At 42.2% G+C, this 16330-nt stretch overlaps 1 protein-coding gene across 14 annotated transcripts in view; it reads right to left on the reverse strand.

Moving 5' to 3' along the window:
- Positions 1 to 15967, reverse strand: part of SCML4 (Scm polycomb group protein like 4) — a 164948-nt gene extending 148981 nt beyond the window's left edge. For 3 of the 14 annotated variants that reach the window (XM_049898868.1, XM_049898526.1, XM_049898617.1), the window contains exon 1: positions 15711 to 15960. Coding sequence is in view for 1 of the 14 variants with exons in the window: in XM_049898693.1 (XP_049754650.1) it covers positions 15556 to 15568 (13 nt within the window). In the remaining 13 variants the exon portion in view is untranslated. The other 11 variants (XM_049899262.1, XM_049899445.1, XM_049899356.1 and 8 more) reach the window with 8 other exon arrangements.
- Between the last annotated feature and the right edge of the window lie 363 nt (positions 15968 to 16330).

Below are 16330 nucleotides of genomic sequence, written 5' to 3' on the forward strand. Positions count from 1 at the left end.
AAAAAAAGAGATTGAAAAGGTAATCAGAAAACTCCCAACAAAAAAAAGCCCTGATCTGGACGGCTTCACTGCAGAGTTCTACCAAACTTTCAGAGAAGAGTTAACACCACTACTACTAAAGGTATTTCAAAGCATAGAAAATGATGGAATACTACCTAACTCGCTCTATGAAGCCACCATCTCCCTGATACCAAAACCAGGTAAAGATACCACAAAAAAAGAAAATTACAGACCTATATCCCTCATGAACATAGGTGCAAAAATCCTCAACAAAATTCTAGCCAATAGAATTCAACAACGTATCAAAAAAATAAGCCACCACGACCAAGTGGGATTTATACCAGGTATGTGTGTTTGTATGCAAGGTTGGTTTAATATTAGAAAAACCATTAATGTAATCCACCATGTAAATAAAAGACAAAAACCACATGATCTTATCAATTGATGCAGAAAACGCATTTGACAAAGTCCAATACCCATTTATGATAAAAACTCTCAGCAAAATAGGAATTGAAGGAAAATTCCTCAACATAATAAAGGGCATCTATACAAAGCCAACAGCCAAGACTACCCTAAATGGAGAGAGCCTGAAAGCATTTCCCTTGAGAACGGGAACCAGACAAGGATGCCCTTTATCACCGCTCTTATTCCACATTCTGCTAGAGGTCCTAGCCAGAGCAATTAGGCTAGACAAAGAAATAAAGGGCATCCGGATTGGCAAGGAGGAAGTAAAATTATCTCTATTTGCAGATGACATGATCTTATACACAGAAAACCCTAAGGAATCCTCCAGAAAACTACTGAAACTAATAGAAGAGTTTGGCAGAGTCTCAGGTTATAAAATAAACATACAAAAATCACTTGGATTCCTCTATATCAACAAAAAGAACATTGAAGAGGAAATAACCAAATCAATACCGTTCACAGTAGCCCCCAAGAAGATAAGATACTTAGGAATAAGTCTTATCAAAGATGTAAAAGACCTATACAAAGAAAACTACAAAGTACTAGTGCAAGAAACTAAAAAGGACCTACGTAAGTGGAAAAACATACCTTGCTCATGGATAGGAAGACTTAACATAGTAAAAATGTCTATTCTACCAAAAGCCATCTATATATACAATGCACTTCCGATCCAAATTCCAATTACATTTTTTAAGGTGATGGAGAAACAAATCGTCAACTTCACATGGAAGGGAAAGAAGCCCCGGATAAGCAAAGCATTACTGAAAAAGAAGAAGAAAGTGGGAGGCCTCACTCTACCTGATTTTAGAACCTATTATACAGCCACAGTAATCAAAACAGCCTGGTACTGGTACAACAACAGGCACATAGACCAATGGAACAGAATTGAGAACCCAGATATAAATCCATCCACATATGAGCAGCTGATATTTCACAAAGGCCCAGTGTCAGTTAATTGGGGAAAAGATAGTCTTTTTAACAAATGGTGCTGGCATAACTGGATATCCATTTGCAAAAAAATGAAACAGGACCCCTACCTCACACCATGCACAAAAACTAACTCCAAGTGGATCAAAGACCTAAACATAAAGACTAAAATGATAAAGATCATGGAAGAAAAAATAGGGACAACCTTAGGGTCCCTAATAAAAGGCATAAACAGAATACAAAACATTACCAAAAATGACGAAGAGGAACCAGATAACTGGGAGCTCCTAAAAATCAAACACCTATGCTCATCTAAAGACTTCACCAAAAGAGTAAAAAGACCACCTACAGACTGGGAAAGAATTTTCAGCTATGACATCTCCGACCAGCACCTGATCTCTAAAATCTATATGATTCTGTTAAAATTCAACCACAAAAAGACAAACGACCCAATCAAAAAGTGGGCAAAAGATATGAACACGCACTTCACTAAAGAAGATATTCAGGCAGCTAACAGATATATGAGAAAATGCTCTCGATCATTAGCCATTAGAGAAATGCAAATTAAAACTACGGTGAGATTCCATCTCACTCCAGCAAGGCTGGCATTAATCCAAAAAACACAAAATAATAAATGTTGGAGAGGCTGCGGAGAGATTGGAACTCTTATACACTGCTGGTGGGAATGTAAAATGGTACAACCACTTTGGAAATCTATCTGGCGTTATCTTAAACAGTTAGAAATAGAACTACCATACAACCCAGAAATCCCACTTCTAGGAATATACCCTGGAGAAATAAGAGCCTTTACACGAACAGATATATGCACACCCATGTTTATTGCAGCTATTTTTTACAATAGCAAAAAGCTGGAAGCAACCAAGGTGTCCATCAACAGATGAATGGTTAAATAAATTATGGTATATTCACACAATGGAATACTACACATAGATAAAGAACAGTGAGGAATCTGTGAAACATTTCATAACATGGAGGAACCTGGAAGGTATTATACTGAGTGAAATGAGTCAGAGTCAAAAGGACAAATATTGTGTAAGACCACTATTATAAGATCTTGAGAAATAGTATAAACTGAGAAGAACACATTCTTTTGTGGTTGCGAGAGGGGGGAGGGAGGGAGGGTGGGAGAGGGTTATTTACTGATTAGTTAGTAGATAAGAACTGCTTTAGGTGAAGGGAAGGACAATACTCAATACACGGAAGGTCAGCTCAACTGGACTGGACCAAAGCAAAGAAGTTTCTGCAATAAACTGAATGCTTCCAAGGTCAGCGGAGCAAGGGCAGGGGTTTGGGGACTATGGCTTAAGGGGACTTCTAAGTCAATTGGCAAAACAATTCTATTATGAAAACATTCTGCATCCCACTTTGAAATGTGGCATCTGGGGTCTTAAATGTTAACAAGCGGCCATCTAAGATGCATCAATTGGTCTCAACCCACCTTGATCAAAGGAGAATGAAGAACACCAAGGTCACATGATAACTATGAGCCCAAGAGACAGAAAGGGCCACATGAACCAGAGACTTACATCATCCTGAGACCAGAAGAACTAGATGGTGCCCAGCCACAACCGATGACTGCCCTGACAGGGAGCACAACAGAAAACCCCTGAGAGAGCGGGAGAGCAGTGGGATGCAGACCCCAAATTCTCATAAAAAGACCAGACTTAATGGTCTGACTGAGACTAGAGGAATCCCGGTGGTCATGGTCCCCAAACCTTCTGTTGGCCCAGGACAGGAACCATTCCCAAAGACAACTCATCAAACATGGAAGGGACTGGGCAATGGGTTGGAGAGAGATGCTGATGAAGAGTGAGCTACTTGTATCAGGTGGACACTTGAGACTGTGTTGGCATCTCCAGTCTGGAGGGGAGATAGGAGGGTAGAGAGGGTTAGAAACTGGCAAAATTGTCACGAAAGGAGAGACTGGAAGGGCTGATTCATTAGGGGGAGAGTAAGTGGGAGTATGGAGTAAGATGTATATAAGCTTATATGTGACAGACTGACTTGATTTGTAAACTTTCACTTAAAGCACAATAAAAATTATTAAAAAAAAAAATTGGGGTAGTTCAAACCCGCCCTGTGGCTCCACAGGAGAAAGATGTGCCAATCTTCTCCCTTAAAGATTACTGCCTAGAAAACTCTATGGGACAGTTTTACTCTGTCATATGAGGTCACTATGAGTAAGAATTGACTCAGCAGCTCACAACAAGAGGCAACCTGGAGCAGGTTAAACTCATTCAATCTCTGTTTTTCTGTCTGTGCAATGGAATGATACATTCCAGGCTCATCATGTGGCTACCTACAGCAATGCCTGTACCATTATGCTGCCTCAGTAAGTGTTAATAACTAAAAGCACACCCATGGAATAGTGAGATATTTTTTTAAAATACAGTATTTATGATTGGATCCACAATCTACACCCATGGAAGCAACAGTCAAGAAATCAAATGACATATTGCATTGGGCAAATCTGCTGCAAAAGACCTCCTTAAAGTATAAAAAAGCAAAGATGTCACCTTGAAGACTAAGATGCACCTTACCCAAGGATGGTGTTGTCAATCACCTCATATGCATGTGACAGCTAGACAATGAATAAGGAAGACTGAAGAATTGACTCCTTTGAATTATGGTGTTGGCTAAGAGTATTGAATGTATCTTGGGCTGCCAAAAGAAAGGGCAAATCTGTCTTGGAAGAAGTACAGCCAGAATGCTCCTTAGAAGCAAGGATGGTGAGACTTTGTCTCACATACTTTCGACATGTTATCAGGAGGGATGAGTCTCTGGAGAAGGACATCGTGCTTGGTAAAGCAGAGGATCAGTAAAAGAGAGAAAGACCCTCAACGAGATGGATTGACACGGTGACTGCAACAAGGGGCTCAAGCATAAAAACGATTGTGAGGAGGGTGTAGGACTGGGCAGTGTTTCATTCTGTTGCACATAGGGTCGCTATGAGTCAGAACCAACTCTACAACAATATATTTATGACAAAGCCTGTACATAATCTGAAGGAGATCGAGACAAATGATAGAAAATGTCTTCTCACTTAGCCTAAAGGTGTAGCTTTTAAAGGAAATTCACTAGCAAATACCTGCCCAGAATGTCAGAGGTACTCCAAAATTCTCACCACGATCTCTGAGAGGGCTGTGCATAGTGATCACGTAGGGAACTGGAAAAACAGCACCGTCTTTTTGCTGAGCCGTAACTCACCAGGTGTTGGGGAGATGTTGTTTTTGTTGTTGTCTGCTGTGGAGTTAATTCCAACTAATAGTGACCCTATATGACAGAAAACTGACCCATAAGGTTTTCTAGGCCGTAATCTTTAAAGGAGCAGATTTCCAGGATTTTCTCCTGAGGAGCTGCCAATGGGTTTAAACCACTGATCCTTCAGTTAACAGCCAAATACTTAACCATTGCACCAGAGAATAAAATGAGTGCAGGTTGGCATGCTCTAATCCACAGGTGCTCATCCGTCCTGCTAACATTCCCTGCAGAGGGGCATTTTGGAAATGTGCTGGGGATGGTTTTATTTGGTACAATGTTGGGGGTGGGGCAAGCATTACTGGCACTTAGAGAGCAGAGACCATGAACGCACGGTGTCCTGCGATGCACCAGCAATCACGCACAGTGAATCATCATCTCGCCATATAGTCATGAAGGTGAAAATCCCACTTGTAATGATCTCAACACAGAACTAAGCTCATGTTACATATAGACACAATGTATTTTTACTCAGCTATAACATGTACTTTATTTCCCAGGAATGCATTTATTATGTAAATCAAGGAAGACTGTTCTCTATTTTGTTCAGAACTTTACCAAGAGTTGTTCCATTTTGGAAGTCTCTGGATGGCACAAACAGTTAAGTGCTCAACTAGGTGCTTAAAAACATAACCAGAGTTTGTTTGTTTATCATGCTTTAAGTTAAATTTTACAAATCAAGTCAGTCTCTCATACAAAAACTTACACACGCCTTGCTATGTACTCCTAGCTGTTTTCCCCCAATGGGAAAGCACATTCTTCCTCTCCACCCTGTATTCCCCCTGTCCATTCAACCAGCTCCTGTCCCTCTTTGCCTTTTCATTTCACCTCCAGACAGGAGCTGCCCACATAACCTCATGTGTCTACTTGAGCCAAGAAGCTCACTCCTCACCAGAATCATTTTCTGTCTTACAGTCCAGTCCAATCCCTGTTTAAAGACTTAGCTTTGGGAATGGTTCCAGTCTTGGGCTAACAAAGGGTCTAGGACCATGACCTCTGGGGTCCTTCTAGTCTCAGTCAGGCCATTAATTCTGGTCGTTTTATGAGAATTTGAGGTCTGCATCCCACTGTTCTCCTGCTCCATCGGGGATTCTCTGTTGTGTTCCCTATCAGGGCAGTCAGTGGTGGTAGCCGGGGACCATCTAGTTCTTCCAGTCTCAGGCTGATGGAGTCTCTAGTTTATGTTGCTCTTTCTGTCTCTTGGGCTCATCTTTACCATATGTCTTTGGTGTTCTTCTTTCTCCTTTGTTCCAGGTGGGTTGAGGCCAATTGATGCACCTTAGATGGCCACTTGCTAGCGTTTAAGACCCCAGACACCCCTCACTAAAGTGGGATGCAGAACATTTTTTAATACGTTTTGTTATGCCAGTTGACCTAGGTGTCTCCTGAAACCATGGTCCTCAAACCCCTATCCCTGCTACTCTGGCCTTCGAAACATTCAACAACCAGAGTTGTTTTTTTTTAAGGCTGGTGGTTCAAACCCACCCAAAGGCACCTCAGAAGGTAGGTCTGGCAATCTGCTTCCAAAAGGACACAGCCTTGAAAACCCTATGGAGCAGTTCTGCTCTGAAACACATAGGGTTGCCATGAGTTGGAATCAACTCTACGGCAAATGGTTGGTTGGTTCACCGTTTCGGAAAATCTTGTCACCAGAGACTGAACCAGCTTGTGGCAACTGTGTCACTAATACCACTCACCTATTTCAGTCTGCACTGGAGGGATAGCCCACATGGAGCTTCTGGGAGTAGGTGTCACCCCCTCACCACTTCATTATGTCTTCCAGGGTGAGTGTAATGGCACCAGAAGTAATTGTAAATGACTTTACCCTCATTCCTCTTTACATTTCAATTTTGACATCATATTGATTTTTTTCTGAAATTATGGGTGTAGGTGGGGTTATATTATCTGGGAATTTCACTTCGGGATTGTAAACAGGGTATTAAAAAATATGTGTAATAAAAATGGAGGCTGTGTCTGACAAGACTGAGAACCCACTGCTTTAAGAGAAGTTTGCTGTGGATCAAAAATGCCTTTCCAAGTGGAAACACCAGGGAATCATTTCCTTTCTGGAACCTGCTAGACCTGGGAACAGCCCAGCCAGGCAGAGCAGGAGCAGCTGGCTCTGAGGCATAAAAGGACTCTTTCTCTTCAGCCATCACGGGTGAAAAGACACAAACGCCCAAAGCTGCTTTTCAGAACTAGAGAAGAAAAGGCCCAGGGGACTTCATATGGCCATGTAGCTTTGGGCAAGTTGTTTAACGTAAGCCTCAGTTTACCCATCTGGAAATGGAGATGAAAATAGCTCCTCCTACATGACTTCCTGTGTGGATTAAATAAGGTAATTAAATAAAAGGTTTAGTGCTTCCCTCAGCATCTAGCCCATGATGCTCAATAACTGCATATGTATTTATTTCCATCTATATAGAACTTTACAGTTTATGAAACCCTTTTCCATATACAAGCAGTCCCCAGGTTATGAACAAGATCAGTTCAGAAGTGAGGCTTTAAGTCAAATTTGTAGGTAAGTCAGAAAAGGAACATAGGGTTCTTCTTTAACCTTACTTTAGTGCAAGAAAGGAAACCCTGGCGGAGTAGGTTAGGTGATATGGCTGCTAATCAAAGGGTCGGCAGTTTGAATCTGCTAGGTGCTCCTTGGAAACTCTACGGGGCAGTTCTACTCTGTCCTATAGGGTTGCTATGAGTCGGAATTGACTCGAAGGCACTGGGTTTGGTTTTTGGCCTTTTTTTAGTGCAAGAAAAAGCTCGAGGCCTTTTCAATGATTTAAAGGCTGTATGTGCAGCAAGCGAAAGGGATTGTGATGAAGAATTTGTTGCAAGTAGGGGCTGATTCAATTGTTTCAAAGTCAGCACACATTTACGTAACACTGAAGGGCACGAATGATTTGTCCATAAGTCAGACATTCGTAACTGCTTGTGCTGTCAACTTTCAGCCACTCAGCAGTCCCGTGGGGACTGATAAAGAATACCATCCCCATGTATTGCTGAGGACAGCAAGGCTCAGAGATGCCACGCTACTTGCCCAGGCCCACTGCGTTAGCTATTAAACTGGCTTTTCCAACCCCAAATCCATCCTGCTCCATTTGGATTTATTCTGTGTGACTCTGAGGACAAAAGTAGGCACTCAGAAGAGGAGGGAGTTACTGGAGGAGGAAATTAGAGGAAGAGGTGTTCTCTGAAGCCCTAGCTAGCAAGATGGGCTTCCTAGCAATGGACACGCAGCCTCCTGAAGGTAGGGACCTGCTCTCAGCGACACCAGGGAAGAATGTGAGGCTCGGGGAGGGAGACCTCCAAAACCCATGCACTGTAAAACCTGGGATTCTCTTAGAGACCACTTCTCAGAGGGTAGTTTTGTGCTTCTAGCTCTTTCCTTCAAATGTCAGATGTGTTTCCCGCAAGCTCACTATTTTGATTATTATTATTGTATCTTTAACTTCCAACTTCCACAGAGGAATAGGCTCACTGGAAAATGGTCTGGGATTTAAGTGGACCCAGTATAAATTCTCCTTATTCTGTCCCAAGTCTCTGTTCTCAGGGATGAGAGAGAAACTCCCCTGGAAACCGATCATCAAGCTACAAAGTACACAGCAGAATACAGGAAATCTCGGCCAAAGGGTAGCCTGGATTTCCTGAAATTATCCAGGAAGCCACATAAATCACACTGTTCAGTGTTAGACATCTACAGGGACCAGTGGTGTCTTTGGTCCTACGGAATTTCTTTTCTAAAGGCATGAAAATATCAAATATACTTATAAAAACAACGACCTAACCTGTGACTAGAAATATATACCAAAAAAAAAAAAGTAATCATACTTCCAGTTAATTCCACACTACCTTGGTCTCATAATAATTACAAAGAAATCAATTTCTCAGCACTTGACCTGAGCAGGATTTGGGTTGCTTCCAGGGAAACAAGTATGAGACAAATTTTTCTGAATGTACTTTCTCTTCATTTTGCTTTCAGAGCATTTTAGTTGTTTTACTCTTTACTGGGTTCATGCCAAATGACTTCTAACTAAAAACGAAGGCAATAGATAGAAGACCAGTATTCTATACCATCACTTTATCAATGCCCACTCATTCTCACGCACCAAATAGTCAGTTGTTCTTGAATCAACTCCAACTCCTGGTGACCTCACGTGTGTCAGAGTAGAACTGTGCTCCACACTGTTTTCAGTGGCTGATGTTTTGGAACCTCCAGCCTTTCTGTTAGACTACATTCTCAGACACAGCACACCCGAAATGGAGTTTTTTTTAACTTCATTTCCCTGCAGAGAGTTTATACTCATCCAGTCTCATTAAGGCAATGCACAGTTGTACAGCTTCTCACTCCAGGACCAATTAACCATTTCCCTGTCAGGGACCAACAAAACCCTACCAGACAGCTCATCCTCAATATTTATGTTAAATATCTAACATTAATTATGTTACAAACAAAACACTGACAACAAACAGCTAATTTTTCACACTGCAGGTGGTGATCTCAAGCATTAGGACCAGTTTTTTCCTCACTGTTTCTATGCTTCATTCGTAATTTGTACATTGAAATTTAAAGCTATCTACAGCTTTCCACCTGAAGCATTTTTGTAAATGAGGTAAAAAAGAGATATAGTCAAATGTGCTTGAGCATCTTTTGATATCTGAAAGGGGGGATTCCCACTGCAAGGGGGAACATACAGACGGCTATTGGATTGACCCCTGAATCTCACAGCAAACTCCCCAGCACAGTTGACAATAGCTATAGCATGGACCACACCTTGCCAGAATCTAACCAATGACTATAGGTTTCTTAAGACTAAAAAATGACAGAAATCTATTCCCACAGAGGAGTTCCTTGTTGTTGTTGTCATCAAGTGGATTTGAACTCATGGCAACCCCACACGTGCAGAATAGAACTGCTTCATCGGGTTTTCAAGGCTGTGACCTTTCAGAAGTGGATTGCCAGGCCTGTCTTCTGAGGTGCCTCTGGGTGGATTCTAACCACCAACCTTTGGGCTAATAGGCAAGTGCTTAACAACTGTTTGCACCACAGCATTTTTGAGTTATTATCTTTGGGTCAAACAGCATGACTTAGTAACTAATTGTTTGATAAGGCTTTGACATCACCATAATTTCCCGACAGTGAGGGCACGAAATCCTAAAGGACTGTAAAGGAAAGAGGTCATCCCTCTTTTTTGGAAGGCCACAAAGAAGAAGGATGATTCCCTTCATCCTGCAATAGGTCAGAAATTGTTAGACCCAAACGAATTATTTGTTACATGACTTCCATGAATGCCCCGGGGGTGGCTTTTGCCTTGTGTTTTTCTCTTCAACTCTTCTTGTCCTCATTTGCCAAGGCCGTGGTTGCCTGTCAAAACAGGATAAAATCCAGAGGCCAGCACCAGGCAGGCTCTAAAACTGCTTCCAAGGCAGAATCTCAGACACAGCCCCTGGGAGTGTTAACACTCTTTGGTGAGAGGACTTGGAGCCTGGCTCCAGGCACCAGAGAGACAAACACACTCCTTAGTGTTCAACCCTGGTTTTCTCAACAGAGTGAGGATGTGCTGGGATGACTTGTGGACAAAAGGGGAACGGAAAAGAGAAAATCTGTCCTTCAACCCAAAAGAAAAGGACTCGTAGGTCTATAAGCTGAGAGCCGTATGCTACTGTTAGCTGTTACCGAATCCTTTCTGAACTGCCTCAGGGCACATAGGAGGGGATGCGATGGTCAAGTCCTCTCCGGAAGGAATAGGCTCCTTTCTCGAGGTTTTATCCCAGTACTTCTTTGTTCAAGGAGCCCTGGTGGCACAATGGTTAAATGCTCAGCTGTTAGCCAAAAGGTTGGCAGTTCGAGTCCACCCAGCATCTCCAAAGGAGAAGGGCTGGCAATCTGCTCCTGTAAAGATTAAATCCTAGAAAACCCTATGGGGCAGTTCTACTTTGTCATATGAGGTCACTATGAGTCAGAATTGACTTGACGGCACCTAACAACAACAACCTCTTTGTTCAGTGCCATTTCCTGCTGGCACTGAACTTGGACCCAACCAGAGTAATTCTTTGCCCTGCCCAGCTCAGTATTTGTCCCCAAGTTTAGTACTTGGGACTGCATATTTCTTTGGGATTACTTTCAAGCCATGTGTTTCTGTTTTGAAAGAATTAGGGCTTTTGCTCTATCAGCACAGAGAGAAAAGGGCAAAGGCTTTTGTTACCAAACATTCATCTCCCAGAAGTTGAGTCACCATCATGGTGCTAATGGGACAATGTCACCACCTCTGAAAGTACAGCATTGACACTCTTTTCCTTTGGCACATTAATTTTCTCACAATGGCCAACTTCACTCCTCTGCTTCTGCTACTGTGTGCCTTATGGAGAAAGTAAGCCCCCTACTCCTCAGCCCAGCCCCTTCCTCAAAGGGCTGACACAACCTCCCTGTAGGAATGCACAATCATTCCTGAGAATCAGTGAAGGTGCCGCCAAGTTCCATTCACCTAATCAATGAAAAATTCGGCAACAGATATTGGTGCTGATTGCACCACATGGTTAATGGAATTCATGTCACTGAATTGCACATGGGAAAAAATGTTACGCTGGCAAAAGTTTAGATAGATATGTGTGTATACATATATTTACAACAGTAAAAAAATACAAATGAATAAATGCAGCTGCCAGAACAGAAATGCACATTTGCCTCTCCACAAATAAAAAACTAAGTAGAATGTGCCTCAATTGGTGGGAACGTGGAGAGGATGTATATGATCTCGCATCGCTGTTTCTCTGTAAGACACGGCTGCTACAAACAGTAACAGTAATCCCAGGGAAGTCTGCAGTGCGGATCTCAGAACTATTCCCATTGCTACAGGGTATCAAATGGATTCAGTGGAAGGACTTTTCAGCTTAGTACTAAGTGAGAACTGCCACTGGGTAATAAATTCCTTTCTGTCCTAAAATAGTAGTCCAAGAAGTAATCATTCCAAGAAGCAAGAGGTGTTTTATCTCCTCGGTGGTGGCAAACCGCCTGTCCTGATTGCAAAGCGCTGATTTATTCCAGAATGCACAAAGCCTGCTTGCTGCCTGTCTTGGTCCCTCCAGCCTGAAGGCAGGGGTGTTCTCACCCATGTCAGGTCTGCCAGGTTAGCCCAGCAGGAAGTCTTGTCACGAGTATCACGTCCTGGCTGGGGCTCTAGGCTGAGAGAAGCAGGAGCCCAGCAAGGCTAACTTTGGAAGAATTCAGAGGGGAGAGAGAGAGGTTTGACTTCAGAATGGGTGATTTGCACCCGTCACCAATAGCCTTCCAGCTGTTATGGCTAAACAGCAGCATCTCTAATGAGGATGCCCCGAGTGCTGCCCACTAGTGACACTGAGGTGTGTGTGTGGTGTGTGTGCGTGTGTCCAAGCAGGGTCGTGTGGACCAGCCTGCTCTGACATGCCAAATGCCTCCGTGCCTCTTCGGACATTAATGTGGTCGGCATTTCCAAAATGGCCCTTGTGCCCACAGCTTCTCTCCTTCAAGTCTCTCGATCTAAATCTCTGCATCTGACAAATCATGGTGAGAGTCTGCAGAATTATTAAGGAACGAACCCTTGCCAAAACTGAAACTGAAATAAATGCAACAATGAAAAACATTTAGAACCCAGTGGGCTCACAGCCAAAGCGCTCCAACTTGGTACGGGTATACCAACAAATGCAGGAATCGCCCCGGCGATTTATAGCAGGTACTCTAGCAGAGATTTACAGCACAGCTGAGAGCGTGCCACTCTTGCAAATGCAGAGGCTTTGGAGGAAAAGGTAGAAAAGGAAAAGGAGACAGAAAGCAATAGATTCAAATGCAATCCAAACAGTTCAAGCCACTCTTTAGAGCTCAGAAATTTCAGTATGATTTGGGTGATGGTAATGGTCTTCCAACCACATTGGAAAATTCACAATAGATGTTTGAATTAAAATCCAGCAGGTTTGCCAAAAGGCCAATTGTTTAAAAATGGCAGTGTTCCAGAGAACTTCCTCTGCTGCATACTGCCCGGGTCGGAGAGAATTGTTAATTCCAGAGAAAGTTAATTATCACCTTATTGATAAAGGGGTAATTTTTAAAGCTCATAGTGTAGCTTTTGTGACTCATTAATTAAAATTTAGAGTAATTTACTAGACGCATGGGTGGCTTCTATTACATTTGATTTTTCTCCCAGAGGCAGTTTTGAATCCCCCTCCTCTCTCCTCATTTGTCTGCCTTGGAAGGCGAAAGAAACATAAAAAACGTATAAATCTCCAACTAGCCTTTTGGGAGATGGCAAGATTAAGGTGTAAAATGTCCAAAGAGGCACTTAAATGAATCTCCCTCCTAGAAATGTCGAATTTGCTCACCCAAAGAAAGAAGCCTATGTGCTCACACCACCGGGGGGGCTGCTTTCGCAAACTCCATCTCTGAAATATTAGAGCAAATGTTGTGCTCTGTAATAATTAACCTGGAGGAGAGCCCTTCCCCTTATCCTTTCCCTTCTCTCCCACCCCTTCTCCAAATAAAAGCTGAAGTCTGTGGGAGGCAAGCCAGACAGAACGACCCTGGAGGTGCTTGGAATTCTAAAGCCTGGGTGAGGGACACAGGCCCCTTCCCTATTTTCTTCAGAGTGTGTGGGCTGTGCTGAGCACACCTGGGGTACCAGAGTTGGTGTGATGCTGAGGGACACAGACATGGGGAGGAAAAATGTCCTGCTGAGCTCTAACAAGGCTCCTGGGAGTGAGGTCTGAGCTTCAGCCCCCACCTCTGCCGACCAAATATTCTCCCTAAGGTACATGTCTTAAGGCATGACTGTGTACCTGTGTGATGCGTGCGAAGTAGACTCTGCACACATAAAGTTGTAAACCTATCTACAAAAACCTGTAAAATTAAACTCCCCAGATTTATGTAAAAGTTATTCCTCCGTGAGTGTTTCGTGTTTGGATTCAAGGGAGCTTCAGTTATGATTCCCTGAAGTTAAGTATTCGAGGTCCAAAACTGAGATTAAAAAAATAAATAAAAGTCATCATATGATGAGACATTTAACTCAATCTGTTTATGCTTTTCCCCAACATTTAAAGTTCTTTCAGTTAAAAAAAAAAATTTTTTTTTTAATTATATCGTTGTGCTTTGGGTATGGTTTGAATTTTTCTATTAAGTAAATATTACTTAACATAAACAAAAGAGTCAGTACTTTTTAAAAATTTTCCATGTAAAATCGTTCTTAGAATATCTGGGTTTAGCTTGCTAGCAGCTGGTCTGCTCACCTTACCTGCTGCTGAAGGAGCGAGCCATGCCATGCGACCACAGCCCCCAGAAACCAAGAACCAGAAAGTGAAACTCTTTCTGCTGGTTTCATTCTCCTCTAAAATACACCACCAAAAGCAAATGAAAAGCAATTTACTCTAGTTTCTATTATTGTTTTCTTTCCTTTTCTTTTTTTTATCATTCATTTACGTGTGTGTGTGTGTGTGTGTGTGTGTGTGTGGCAGAGGGAAGAAATTTAAACATCGTAAACAAAAGAATTGTTTGTTCTTTTTGTAGAAATTGTGCTGTTATTGCAATGCCAAAAATCAAGGAGACTGATAAATTTACCAAATATTATAAAGTTGAAAGAAAACAGATTCATATTTTTAAGAATGTTTGTCAAAAACTTGTTTAAAGCCACCAAACAACTTCCTTAAAATTGAAGGTCCTACATTAACATTTTATGTGAGTTTAGTCGGTCACTACTGCTTTCCTCGGTCATCTGCACGGAGCTGCTGTTGCTCAAATGCCCCGTTCATTTTTCAGACTAATTCTACCACACAGCACAAAAAAATACTCCCACACAAATAATATACCCTCCTTCGGTCATGTACAACACTCTTAATTCTTTTGTAGTTGTTTTTACCCTTTTACTCCAAATATTCTTTTTTATTAAAAAAAAAAAGGTCTTGAGAAAAAAAGCAACTATGTCCCTCACTCTTCAGAAACGATCCCTGTGGTTGAAAAGGAGGAAAAACACAAGGGTACACAACAAACTTCTCTGTCCTATTCAATTAGTATTGTTTCTGACGAAACTGGATCATTTTATCAAGTACCATAGCACCTTAGACCAACCAAGCAGCCACTGTCTCGGATAGTTCCTGATTGTCTAACTAGCCCTCTTGAACCTCTTCATTAACTCTAGGAGACCAGACAATAAACCACATCCCCTTTACTATCACAAATAGCAGAAAGAACTTTGACTTAAGTGAATCAACGATCAGTAAAAGCACTTACAGGGTAGCCTTCACCCTCATGCGTGGGTCCTGTCCCACCCAGAGCAAATGAGAGAGAACATCTGACGAAGCTGAGAAGAGGACAGAGAAACTGATTGTAGTTCCACAGCACTCCACCTGGGAAGGAGGTGGCTCTGTACTTGAACTTTGGAAAACTGCTCCTGACACTCCACAGTCACCTGTTTTTTCCCCAAAACGACCCCAAACCAGCCACTAGCAATAAATAGTATGCTTATCTATGCCTGGTAAATCAGGGGGGAAAAAAAAAGCACAAAGACACGTAGAATACCCCATATAAATTCCAAATTCTATAAAAAACCACTTATGCATGTTCACAACCCATCAATTACAATAAACAAATTTTAGGTAAATATTTTTATCCCAAGACATACTATAACTTTTTTTTTAATTAAAAAGCAAAGCGAAATCACAGTGCAAAAAAAAAAAAAGCTAACCAGTTCTTTGAGTTGACATTTAGAAAAAAATTATCTTTCTACATATTTAAATGCATAGTTAAAGACCAATGACTGGTCTATACCCCACATTTATAGACCATATACTTCTATGCTGCACCTTCACCTCTGAGAGCTGGTTAAGAAATTAGAAGTATTTTGAGTAGCAGGGACTAACGTTTACCTGCTGGGCTCATGCTTCTAGTGCAGGACACTTGCGAATTGCCACAGAGGTAGGCATGCAACCCAGGAAAAACTAAAGCAGGTAAGCTGTCACACTGACAGACAAGAAGGATTCCGTGTCAGAGACACACCCCTCCAATTGTGCATGTCCCTTACCTACAGCGTGTTCACCAGAGCCCTGGTCAGGTTCTTTACTGGGCCAGGAATGTTAGCTCAGAAGACAGATGACTTCCTGCACATGCAAACCGAGTATTGCAAAACCTGTCTTCCACTCGTGTGCGAGTCACTCACAGTTAGTCTCCAGCAGCCCTGCTCTCCGGCTGCAAACATCTCATTAGACTAATGCATTCAGCACAGGCAGAAAACTCGATTTACCATAGCTACAGCAATGAATTTCCATTACGATGACAGCTTCAACCACATCATGTCCGGAAAACCAGCCAACCACTGGCTTTTAAAGAACACACACATTTTACATGCAGAAAATGAGGTGTGTGTGTGTGTATGTTTCACGTTTCCTTCCTCTTAGCAGCCCAACTAAGAGAAATGTGCAGTGCAGCTTTTCGTCGACATGAGCAGCAAGGTCATGACACTTGTGCTTCTTTGGTAGTTGCGTCCTAGTAATAACCTGAATTATGTCACAGTTGTCAGAATGGGTGTTGCCAACATTTCGGTTTTCATTACCCCTCCTCTGTTGCCATAGAAACCAGACTGTAACATCATCTCTTTGTCCCAGCCCTTGCAGGAGTGTGGGCCAGCACGGGGCTTATAAGACA

This window comes from Elephas maximus, chromosome 1 (genome assembly GCF_024166365.1).
Source record: "Elephas maximus indicus isolate mEleMax1 chromosome 1, mEleMax1 primary haplotype, whole genome shotgun sequence".
Taxonomy (NCBI): domain Eukaryota; kingdom Metazoa; phylum Chordata; class Mammalia; order Proboscidea; family Elephantidae; genus Elephas; species Elephas maximus.